The sequence below is a fragment of the Populus nigra genome, chromosome 9 (genome assembly GCF_951802175.1).
Source record: "Populus nigra chromosome 9, ddPopNigr1.1, whole genome shotgun sequence".
Lineage (NCBI taxonomy): Eukaryota > Viridiplantae > Streptophyta > Magnoliopsida > Malpighiales > Salicaceae > Populus > Populus nigra.
In genome coordinates, this window is record NC_084860.1 from 3,491,786 (window position 1) to 3,503,242 (window position 11,457).

At 31.9% G+C, this 11,457-nt stretch overlaps 1 protein-coding gene across 2 annotated transcripts; it reads right to left on the bottom strand.

Moving 5' to 3' along the window:
- Positions 1-4,102: 4,102 nt before the first annotated feature.
- On the bottom strand, positions 4,103-8,183 carry LOC133702992 (uncharacterized protein At5g65660). Of its 2 annotated transcripts, XM_062127368.1 has the most exons (3): positions 7,694-8,183; positions 7,546-7,616; positions 4,103-4,715 (listed from the first exon to the last, which is right to left on the bottom strand). In XM_062127368.1, exons 1-3 carry the CDS (start codon positions 7,755-7,757, stop codon positions 4,512-4,514), a joined length of 339 nt encoding a protein of 112 aa, XP_061983352.1. In that variant the 5' UTR covers positions 7,758-8,183; the 3' UTR covers positions 4,103-4,511. The 2 variants fall into 2 exon arrangements, with proteins under 2 accessions (XP_061983352.1, XP_061983351.1); XM_062127367.1 differs by having other exon boundaries at positions 7,546-8,183.
- Positions 8,184-11,457: the final 3,274 nt, after the last annotated feature.

Here is an 11,457-nt window from a genome sequence, read left to right on the forward strand (position 1 = left end):
AGAAGCTCTTGAAGTAATTTATCCAACTACATAATTTCATTTACTGTGAAAATGGGTTTTCCATCTCATTCGTTGAGCGAGCCAGAAGTAGTAGTTCCTTTTTTCTTGGCAGAAAACATAGTCGAGTCCCATAAAAACCTACATTGGTTTGCAAGAAGGGTGGAGCGGCGTGAATTTATGGCATGAAATTATTTATTGCAGCCCTTCACAAGTCGAGCCACATTCACTATAGAACATTTATTGTTATATGCAACTCCTACTACCATTCATTTCACCTAAAAAAAGGGTTAATTGTAAGGAAAAAAAATTATGAATGCTTTTGTCTCGCAATATTTGTGTGTTCATACAAGTTACAAGCACCATAAATAATGCCCAACGTAGCTTGAGATTATAAACTTGGATTCAATTATGAATCTCTGTCTTTCTCTGATTCAAATTTAAAAATTAGCTGCGACAAACACCCTCATAGTATTATTATTCATAGAATGCAATGAGTTTCACAAAAAGACGGAGATTTGAATTTTGTACATACATCGCATGCTGCATTTTCATTAAATACGATGTAACCTTTTCTTTCCCGTGGAAGCGTGGGGGAGTGGGAAAGAAACAACTGCTGGAAAACACAGGGCAGCCATGAAATTGTCTTGCATGAGAAATTGAAATTTTGAGGTGGGAAGGAGGAGGGGAACCCCACTTTTTCTAGCCGTTTGAGGATTGAGAGGATACGGACAGCATTATCAGTACTGGTCCAAGTTTTTAATATTATGCCGTTGATGGCGTTTGGTGGTGGCTTTTGTGCAGAAAGCAAGCAATGGGCAAATGTATCGGTTATTTTGGACTGTTCCTTCTGGTCCTCTTTCAACTTTTAAAGGGTTTTTTATTTTATTGTTATTATATTTTTTCAAAATGTTTTTACTTGAAAAAACATTAAAATAATTTATTTTTTTATTTTTTAAATTTTAATTTTAACGAAAAATCTAAGAATATTAAAAACAAAATCAAAGCACTATGCATCCCTGAGACATCACATTCCACATTAAAAAAATGTCACTGGGGCTCAAGGCTGGAAATTAAAAATTAAAATGAAAACCAAAAGAAAGGCTAGCTTTATTAAACCTTGAAGTCACTGTGTGACTTTGGTGTAAAAGCCACTTTTGGCCTGTCTCTTGAAAAAGCCTGAGAGAAAAAGAGAGTGAGGTGGGGCAAAGCAATAGACGGGTTATTTCAAGTGGCAAGATCGCAAGGTAAATTGAAATCCGACCTAGCTAAATTTTTCTTGTTTTAGTTTAATATGGATGTTTGAGCCAGTTTGCGTGTACCTCGACTAATTTTACGGGCCTTGAAGTTAACAATCATGTAAGCCTCCAGTGATCATCATATGAGCAACCATATGGCTCGAACCTGAGACCACAGAGGGAGCAAACCTCTTGGTCCCAAGTTCTTACCACTGGACTACCACCTAGATGGTTCCAATCTAGCTAATTTTCTTTTTTGATTTACGTGGGGTGTCCGGGCCAGTTTGCGCGCACCACGACTATTTCCCAAGGCTCACTGGACATCCTGCAAGCCCAGGGGCAGGTTAGGCACCGCGGGGGTAACAGGCGTGCACATAGAGGGTCGAACCCGGGACGGGGGCGGAACAAGTCACACGGTTGACCACAGCAGCTAGGCCCTCAAGTGCAATCTAGCTAAATTTTGAGCATGTTACTCGTTGTAGAGTGAAGGGTGTGGATCGAGGAGAATCGTTTCACTACATTTATTTCTCTTGTTCTTCTTGATTATTTGAGAGATCCCTTAATTTGGAGAGATGAGATTTGTTTACAACTTAGAGGTGTTTAAGAATGTTGTACCTGTTATTTTTTAAAGTATTTTTTTGTTTGGAAATACATTAAAATAATAATATATTTTTTATTTTTAAAAAATTATTTTTGACATAATATATTAAAAAAATATGAAAATATGAAAAAAATTACTTTTGAAATGAAAAAAAAAACGTGCTATTAAAAATTGAACTTCATCTCTTTAATTTTCTTTAACTTGCACGTGTCTTATATAAATCCATGGATACATTATAAATGCATTGACCCCTGCTTCTAACATCGACACACGAATGAATGCATTAAAATCAAGCTTCTCTCTGCTTTTTCAAAGCCCATTAATCTTTTAATTTAGGAGACAAGCCCATAAGGTAAGGGCCCATCTAATGAGGATTTATTGTGATGGGCTTTGTGTTACTTTCCGAGCCTGCCATAGCACTGAAAGTATTGTTGAAATAAGCTTACCATAAAGTTGAGATAGGACGAGATCTTAGCCCAAAAACATCACACTTTTAGCCAGCCAGTTTTTGCTGGATTGGGCTTTCAAGTCTGCTTGGGGACTTAAAAAAAAAAGGAATTTGTAAATTAATTCAGATTAAATTTTTAATCGCAGCAGATAAAATATTGATATGGAAAAATCTGATTGAATCGGTGAAGTTTTAGTTATCGTTTGGGAATTTGGTTCAATTTGCATTTTAAAAAATTTTGAAATTTTTTACTTAAAATTAATATTTTTTTAGTATTTTAAAATCGTTTTGATGTGTTAATATCAAAAATAATTTTTTAAAAATAAAAAATATTATTTATATACATTTTCGAATGAAAAATACTTGAAAAACAACTACAATTATACTCTAAAATACACTTTAGTGACTGGATTAACTTGACTAAAACCAATTCAAACTTGTGTGGGTCGTACAAAGATTTTTTTTAAATAATTAATGAAAATAGTTGATGATTTACTTAATGACCCTAATCCGTTTTTAGATCAATTTGTAGATCGGATAATCTCAAGGGCGCAGGAAGGAGTGGACACATTAATCTTGCATTCATCCTCTGTTACCTCAACAATTATTAGTCTTGCACTATCTATCTAACCTGTGCTTGTCGGACAAGTTTCTTTTTCAACAAAGAAAAATATGGCTTCTTCGACACATTTTTTTAAAATTAGTAAATTAAAAATTAATGCATATATTTAATTAAATAGATTGATCAAGAATTATCTATTTAATCAAAATAAATTATAAGTTGTCTTGAATTTAATTGAAATCAATATTTCTTATATATTTTTTATTTAATTATATGATAATAAAAATATATGTTTTCAAAATCGAGAATCATATATTAATATAGGGGGGGTTTGTTGAATATATATATATATATATATATATATATATATATATATATATAATTGTTAAAAAGATGTTAACAAAAAAAAATAATCTAAATAATATGTGCATATTTTATGGGTTATTGAAAGTTAAAAAGATAATAAATATAATAAAATAATGTTTAAAATATATTTTAAAATTTTAATACAAAAAAAAATCTAAATAATGTTTATTGCTAGCATAACTATTTTCATATCAAATAAATAATAATTGAAAAAAATATTAAAATTCAAATAAAAATTTATAACAATATTTAAAAATCATTTCAAAACTAAATTGCAAGTAAATCTGTTAAATTGTTTTGGAGGGCACCCCCCTCCCCCTCAAAATAATAATAATAATAAATAAATAAAATAAATAAATTAAGGTCTAGCATCTGGCCCCAGTAGCAAGGCCTTGCTTATGACAAGTCACCCATTGCCTAAATAAAAACTTTTGCACGCCCCAGCGAGCCTACAACCTCTTACCTTAGTTCGGAGCGCTAACCAACCAAGCTATAACATAAAATTGTCATCTCGTCGCATTAACAGTTGGCTCAGTTCTTTTAGAGTTGGAGGGCAATTCCAATAAATTATACAGAACGAAGCCTAATAAAATATTTCATAGGTCAGAGGAACGTGCATGCCCAACAATGTCTTGTAGACCAAATTCAGAGAGAACAAGACATCCTCTGTTAAGAGTGCAGGAAATGGTTTCCATCACTGGAATATCTAAAAGCAAAAGTCACATCTATCTGACAAGTTATATGATCTCTGCATCAATATCTAGGGTTGCTACTGATATAGCCTGCTGGGTTTCCTTTTCCCGCCAAGACAACGCAGGCGGAGTCTTGAATCATGTCAACTCCCAGATAAGTATGAAGAGTAGACAAGGTTTCCCTCAAGTCATTAATCATCTTGCCAATGCATAACTTTGAATTATCTTCTTAAAACTGAATCCTTAACATGTGTAGGGTAAGGCCCTTAAACTTCTTTCGTACTCAAGAATAATTACATTCCTTAATATTTCTTTTTTACAAGTGCAACGATCCTTTTGACAGGAAAAACAATCCATCTTCGGGGATCCAATCCCACCTAGAAAACTTTCACATACTTATATAAAGCAAGATGAACCTGGGGAGGGAAGCTTCTCTGCTGATTCGAAAATGAGTACATGCCAATGCTGCGAACTCATTCAAAAACTAATGTCAAACATACATGACATAAACAGAAGCCTTAAATCCAGACAGGATGGTCTGTGAGCCATCGAACTTTTGCCAAGTTTGTGATCGATTGTATTGGGTTTTACGATGGCATTTTCATGTCTAGTTTTGTTGTGTTGAGATCGAACTCGAGCTTGAGTTTGTGTCAGGGTTGGCAGTGGGATTCGGTAATTGATTGATATGTTGTTGATTGTGAGGGTAGGAGGGGCGTTCGGGAGGACAAGGCACTGGTGCTGGAAGTGCTATGAAGGTGGGAATGTTATCTCCAGGCATCAACACAGAGACTCCATTTGCATATACAGTCATCTGAACAAATTCAAAATGAATGGCTGTCAAATTCCATGAACCTCTCAAAACTTGCGAAAAACAAACAAACTGCATTTGGAAAGGACTTTGCAGTTCAGTAAATTAGATGAATCCAGAGTAATTGTAAGTGTATAACAAGTCATAAGCTAGTATATGGACGTATAATGCAGTTTCAACAAAATCAGCATTCCTCTGCTAGCAGTGTTTGTCTGTGTTACCATCAAGCATAGTTTCCATTCATGCAATGTAGACGGGTTCCATCCATAATTTGGTGGTTCAGCAACCTCATTAATTATACTTAATTTTGTAACACGGCATTAAACAGAACAAAATCACTTGGGATCATACGGTTCTGGATGGTTGAAGCAATAAATAAAATTAACAAGACAAGCAAAACATGACACAAACAGTTTAAATGTTCAGAAAATCCATGCACATGCTAGTGTTTGATTACTGCAGACTCTTTCAGTTTATTTTCCATGTTCGTAGTTTATTGGATAAGGTACGAACTAACAACATTATCCCAACAACGAACATGTGCATTTGACTATTGCTCATTTTTTATAAGATGGCCCATTTAATTTGTGCACGCCGAGGACAAACAATTCTATTTGAGGATGGTCTACAGGACAGCAATGCTAGCAGATGCAAGGCATTTATGACTCGTATCCACTTAACAGCTGGATTTTGTTACTGAGTGACAAACATGTGCACGGGACTTATTTCTTAGTGCAGAAATACATTTAATGTCTCAAACTACATGATTAAGGCCTCTAGCTGATGTAACCTGTACATTGCTAATCTAGGAAGATACCAATTTGAACTCTAAATTACATATTTTATGTTATCTCAAAACACCTTTGAAAACATGCCTCATGCTCCAGTGGCCCTTTTCTCAATGCTTTTTCCTTGAGCTTCACCTAATTTCTATCAGGTTTTACAACTTAAGCTACTGCATATCACATCAACTCAAAGATCCAGTATGTTGATGTGGAGCCAATTGAGTTTAACGAGAATCATCTGCCCCACAAAACAAGACGAACAGTTATCTTCCAACCCTGGACCCTAAAAATAAATGCAGTCCCCCAACTGATAATCTGAAAACACTTGAAAGACCACCTTGTCTAAGTTGATAGGAAGTGCCTATACGGGTCCTTAAGCACTATATCACAATAAGTAACCTGATTTAGACCTATCACAGAAAAGCTCCCACGAGCACTCTTACAAGCTGAGAATAATCAAAGTGATCAACTGATTAGGATTCTCATTATCTGATAATTTTAGATGAAGCTTTAAAAATGCACAGTTTCACAAACAATGGATTGTTAGCATTTGTATCACTTCATAAAGTTGAAATCACTTCTTTTCTTAGGTCCCACATAAGGCCTAAGATTGAACAATAAGGTTGGATCTACAAGTGGGGCTTGGGTGTTTCTTTAAAGGTATGGCACATGGCAGACCAGAGAAGTGATGCATCAAGCAGGACCCCTCCTAGGATACTACAGGAAAAAAATCTTAAACCTCAGATGGTTTATCTCCCTTCATAATAGCACTTAGCTACGTTGTTTAAAGCTAGCAGGACACTTTTGTGACCTAAAATAGCTAGTAGGACACAGATAGATTTGAAAATTAATAAGAAGATGATAATTAAACTAAGGATGTGTCCACAGAAAACCTGTCTCCGACCATAAGCTCTGGACATGCGGGACAGCATAAAGATTAGTACTATAGAGGCTCATAACCAACATGTACTAACGTACAATGGTGGGTTTAAACAAGAAGTACATCTCTACTCTTTTAACTCATTGGTTTGGGGCCAACCATTCATTCAATAGACAACTTCTTGGATGGGCCATTGCCCCATCAATCAAAATTAGGGGACAGGACAATTCCTAAATGATGAAATTTTAACTAAAGAATGAAAATGCAGATGGGGAAAATAATGTATTTTATCAGCTTCAGTTTTATGACTTCTGCAAAGTGCATGCTTACAGAGCTAGTAAATCTTGCATTCGAATCGGACTCTGATCACTTTGATAGTAAAACCAAAAACCAGTGGTTAAATCTGTTTAGACATCAGACAGTAACTCATTCAAGGACAGCTAAAACTTGCTTACGTGGAAACATCATATGATACACATTCAGGCTATGGCCAGTCCTGGGAGATGAGGAGAAGGGTTACAGGTGGTTAATCAGAATCGGTTTAACATGATTACATGGCTAATGTAAGGAGAGATCTTTGTTTATAAGTTTCAAGGGGACATTTGGTGATGACAAAAAACAGAAGAGCCAGTAAAACAAATAAAGGAGGTGAAAATGTTTAAAGAAATATAAACAAGTAATGAGATCCAGATGGAAATTAGAAGAAAAAACCAAGAGGAGTTGGTGAATAAGGCTAGATGCTTATTTTAATGGTCAGATTCCTTTGTTATGTTTTGAAGCAAAATAACCAAGATAAACTCTCTTGAGTGCAATAAATCCTTCTCTAAAAAACATAATTATGAATCAACCGAGAATAAGAACACCTAAAATTAAGAAAAGAAACCAATTCTGCAGCAAAACATTAAGACAGACCTACAATCATCACTGTTTGCAAAAATCAACATAACCATCCAAACTGTCCCAGAAAAAAAACGAAGAAGAAAAGAAAGAAAGCAAGTCACAAAAATTCCCTTCAAAAACTTGAAAAAAAATGTAACATTCCCCTAAAAAAACTGAGACTTTTACCCTTCAGAAGGCTAAAGAAAACCACATATTATCCAATCAAATAAAAAATTCTTGAACAAAGAAAATTAAATGCAGGCATAAAGGACAAAAGGGTATCACTCACTTTTGGTGAAGGGTGTCCAAGCTTAGAATTGAACCTCGTTTGAGACTCAAGATCACCATGGCCACCTCTACCTGAAGTGGGTCCAAGAAACCTTTCAAAGATGGCCATAACCAAGAACATTAAAATGAGAATGGCAGTAGCTACAAACCCAAAAGACACAGCATTAACTGAATTGTCAAAATGTCTCCAGAGTTGATCCTCTCTTTGCACATTTAACAATGGAGATTCTGCTGGTGGCCAAACATTATAGCCACCATCATAAGCAACCATTTTCTTTCCTTTCTTTCAAGTCCAATATTTTAGCTCGTGAGCTTCAGTTTCATTATCATTACTTTGCTCACGAGAAAGAGAAAAGCAGAGAAATTGATGCTTGATACCTGACAGCTTATGGTGTGTTAACAAAAGGTAAGGCGCTCCTTAAGGCTTTCTAACTAGGAAAAAAAAAAACAAAAGAAAGAAAAGAAAAGAAAAAATCAAAGCTAGATCGACCTAGATGGACTGCTTAGAGACTTTGGTATTTCAAGGACTCAAGAAGGAGAGATTAGAGAAAGAGATGTGGGCTATCTTTTCTTTACAGAGAGGTGACTGGGCTTAGAGGGAGGAGGAGAGAAGACAGAAAGCTTTGGAATTTGGATAGCTTTGTCTACTTCTTAACTCTTTTGGTGTTATATAAATGGGGAAATGGTTGTTGTGGCAGTTGAAATTGACTTTTCAGTTTATTAATATTGTTACGTTTGAAATTGTTAATTTAAAAAAAAAACATTAAAATAAAATTTTTAGATTTTTTATTTTAAATATAAATATATCAAAACCATTATTATGGAATGTTATTATGTAAATATATCATACTTTTGAATGTTATATTTTTAAATTGAAATATTTAATTGAATATCATATTTTAAACTATGATATCAATTAAATTTAGGGCAAATTGATTGACTGGTTCATAATAATCAGTTAAATCAGCTGACCAAAAAATATAAGACAAATATTGTGTAAACAATAACTCTTTAAGATTTTAATTGGAGTATGTTTTAGATTCTATAAATTAGATAAAGATATATATTTTTTATTCATAAGAAATATTTAAAAAAATTTATAAAATAATAATTTTATGTGAAATAATCAATTAATTCACGTAACTGGATCAATTGACTAATTGATTAAGCCAAATAATTAATAATAAAGTTACATATTAAATTTTCTCGTTTGTTTTAAAAGTACAATAAAGTGAAAATATGATACTTCACTGACTCTTTTTTTAAAAAGTATTACTCTGCAAAAGTTTTAAACTTACTATACTTTTTTTTTTAAAAAAAAAAATCTGGGGGTAGTATTCAAAGTTAAAGAGTGTGTTTGTTTACGTGATAATGACTGCATTTTAATAAAATTAAATTACTGTGCATGGATTTTATATATTTTTTTTACATTTAAAACGCTGTTAATAAAAAATAAGGAAATCCTGCTTTTCATACATAATGCATGTTAATTACACTGTTCAATGAACAGTGCAATTAACATGAACAGTGTACATTGGTACCTTGTTCAGTGACTAGTGCAAGAGAATTACACTATTCATTTAAAAAATAATTAACAGTGCAATTCACTTGCATTGTTCACATAGGTGGGTTTTTTTTTAGTGTTAATTTTATTAATATTTTTTTAAAAAATTAGTTTAGAGTGAATTAAATTTATTTGCACTGTGATGTGAACAATATTTTTTTCCTGAAAAACTAGTATAGAGTGAATTAAATTCACTCGCACTGTAATATCAATTTTATATATGATAATATTTTATCTAATTTTATTACATGCTCAAAAAATTATAAAAATTGTAGTTCTTATCGGATGAATTTTGTACGTAATGGAATTATAAATAGTTTAATGAAATAATAAAAAATATTTTATATAAAGTATTATTTATTTTATGATATAATAGGAGTAATTAATTCTACAATATTTAAATTTAAAACCATCAATATTAATTTATATTTTTAAAAATTATTTTATAACCTCAATTTCAAAAGCATTCTTAACCAAACATATTAAACTATTTTTTCTTTAACCTCAATTTTAACCACAGTTTTAACTAAACACCTATTTTTTCGAACAAACCTTAACTAAAAATATTTTTTATAAAATAACTTTTTTTAAATCACAACCACAACAGTTACCGCAATATCAAACAAATTCAAAGACAAGCCACGGCCACTTGAGTATTGTCATCTTCGAATAACATTCAAGAGAATTGTGATGATGGAATTTAACATAATTCTGAATTCCATATCAAATGACTATCTAAATTTGAACGTAAAAAGAGAGATTTAAGTTGTGTTAAAGATGACTGGGATACCATTGCTCTTTAAAAATAAAAACACAAGAAAAAGCAAGAGGTAGTGGTGAAGTCAGAATTTTTTAAATGAAAGGATAATTATTAATAAATATTTGATATGATTTATTATGTAGACATATGTTATATATAACAAAATCAATTTAAAACATATATATTAACTCATATCAAATAAAATTAATTTAAGAATACTTTTAAAATAAAAAAATTTACATTATAATTATTCTCTTTTAGTTTTTATATTTTAAAACCGCTTCATAATAATTTTACTATCAATTTCATCAAAAATATTTTTCTCAAAATAGCCTAAACTATATATATATATAAAAAAAAAAAGTTGCCAAAAAAAAAGATTTTGTAATGATTTTAATAGAATGAATTTAAAAAAATCCAAAAATGAATGATTTTCCACTAAACATGCATTTGCTTTATTTGGACGTGAAGACACACAATATTTTTTTTCTCTTGTTTATTTCTTATATTTTTCTGTAACTCTTAGTCATGGGACTTTACAACTCCTAATTTATATTTCTACACATAAACATGTTTATAAAAAGTTAAGGGGACCGTTATGGCTCATTATGGCTCCGCCCCTGCAAGAGGGAAGCTGCGCAAGGAGGGTCATAGGGTTTGTTTGGCAGTGTGGTTACGGTTGCTTTTCAAATAGCTTTTCGTGTCAAAATGCATGCTAATGATGCTTTTTTATTTTTTAAAAATCATTTTTGACATCAGCACATCAAAATGATTTGAAAACATTAAAAACATATTAATTTGAAGTTAATAAAAAAATAAAAAATTTTCAAATTTTGTCAAAAGCGCTTTTGAAACGCAGAAACAAACAGACCCATCTACCCCATGGATTGAAGAATAGATATGCACTAAAAATTTATACTTGTGAGAAATATGGCAGATGGTATGAATCTATAACAAAAAAAAAAAAGTGATAAATACCCCCATATTAAAAATGAATTTTTATATATTATTTTAACATTTAAATTTATATAAAAAAATTGTGAATTTAAGAATGTAGCAGAGTATTTTAGAGTCTAATGGTTATTTTTTAAAGTATTTTTCGCTCAACATATTTTAAAATGATCGGAAAATTAAAAAAAATAAAATAAAAAATTAAATTTTATTTAATTTCTGCTTGGACCGCAATCCCCAAAAAAGGCAAAGAAAAATACAACATGGACACAAACTTAATGGCTCAAGATTAATCAAGACTTTGTTTTCATTTTTTGGGTTACAAAATGCAGAATCGAACTTTAAAATAAGAAAGATCTAGGGTATAATTAACAAGGCGAGTACTGGCGTGATCATAAACCACACCCCAAGAAACTGAAAAATAACAAAAAATTCAAGTTTAATGAAACTGGAACGTTAAAGTTCTTAGGAGAGTGATGGCAAGAAGAAAGGATTTCAACAAACTTCACACAACTTTACATGGCCAAAAATCTCACAATCATGGCTAACTTTTATCATTCACTATCTTCATGCATGCCTTTGACTGGATTAAAAAAAAAAAAAAACACGTAACATGCAAGGTTAAAAAGAAGTGAGCT

Coding starts and splice junctions, on each gene's coding strand:
- LOC133702992 (XM_062127367.1), bottom strand. CDS start 7,815: ATGGTTGCTTATGATGGTGGCTATAATGTTTGGCCACCAGCAGAATCT. Junction 4,716..7,545: donor TTGGACACCCTTCACCAAAA/GTGAGTGATACC, acceptor GAATTTGTTCAG/ATGACTGTATATGCAAATGG.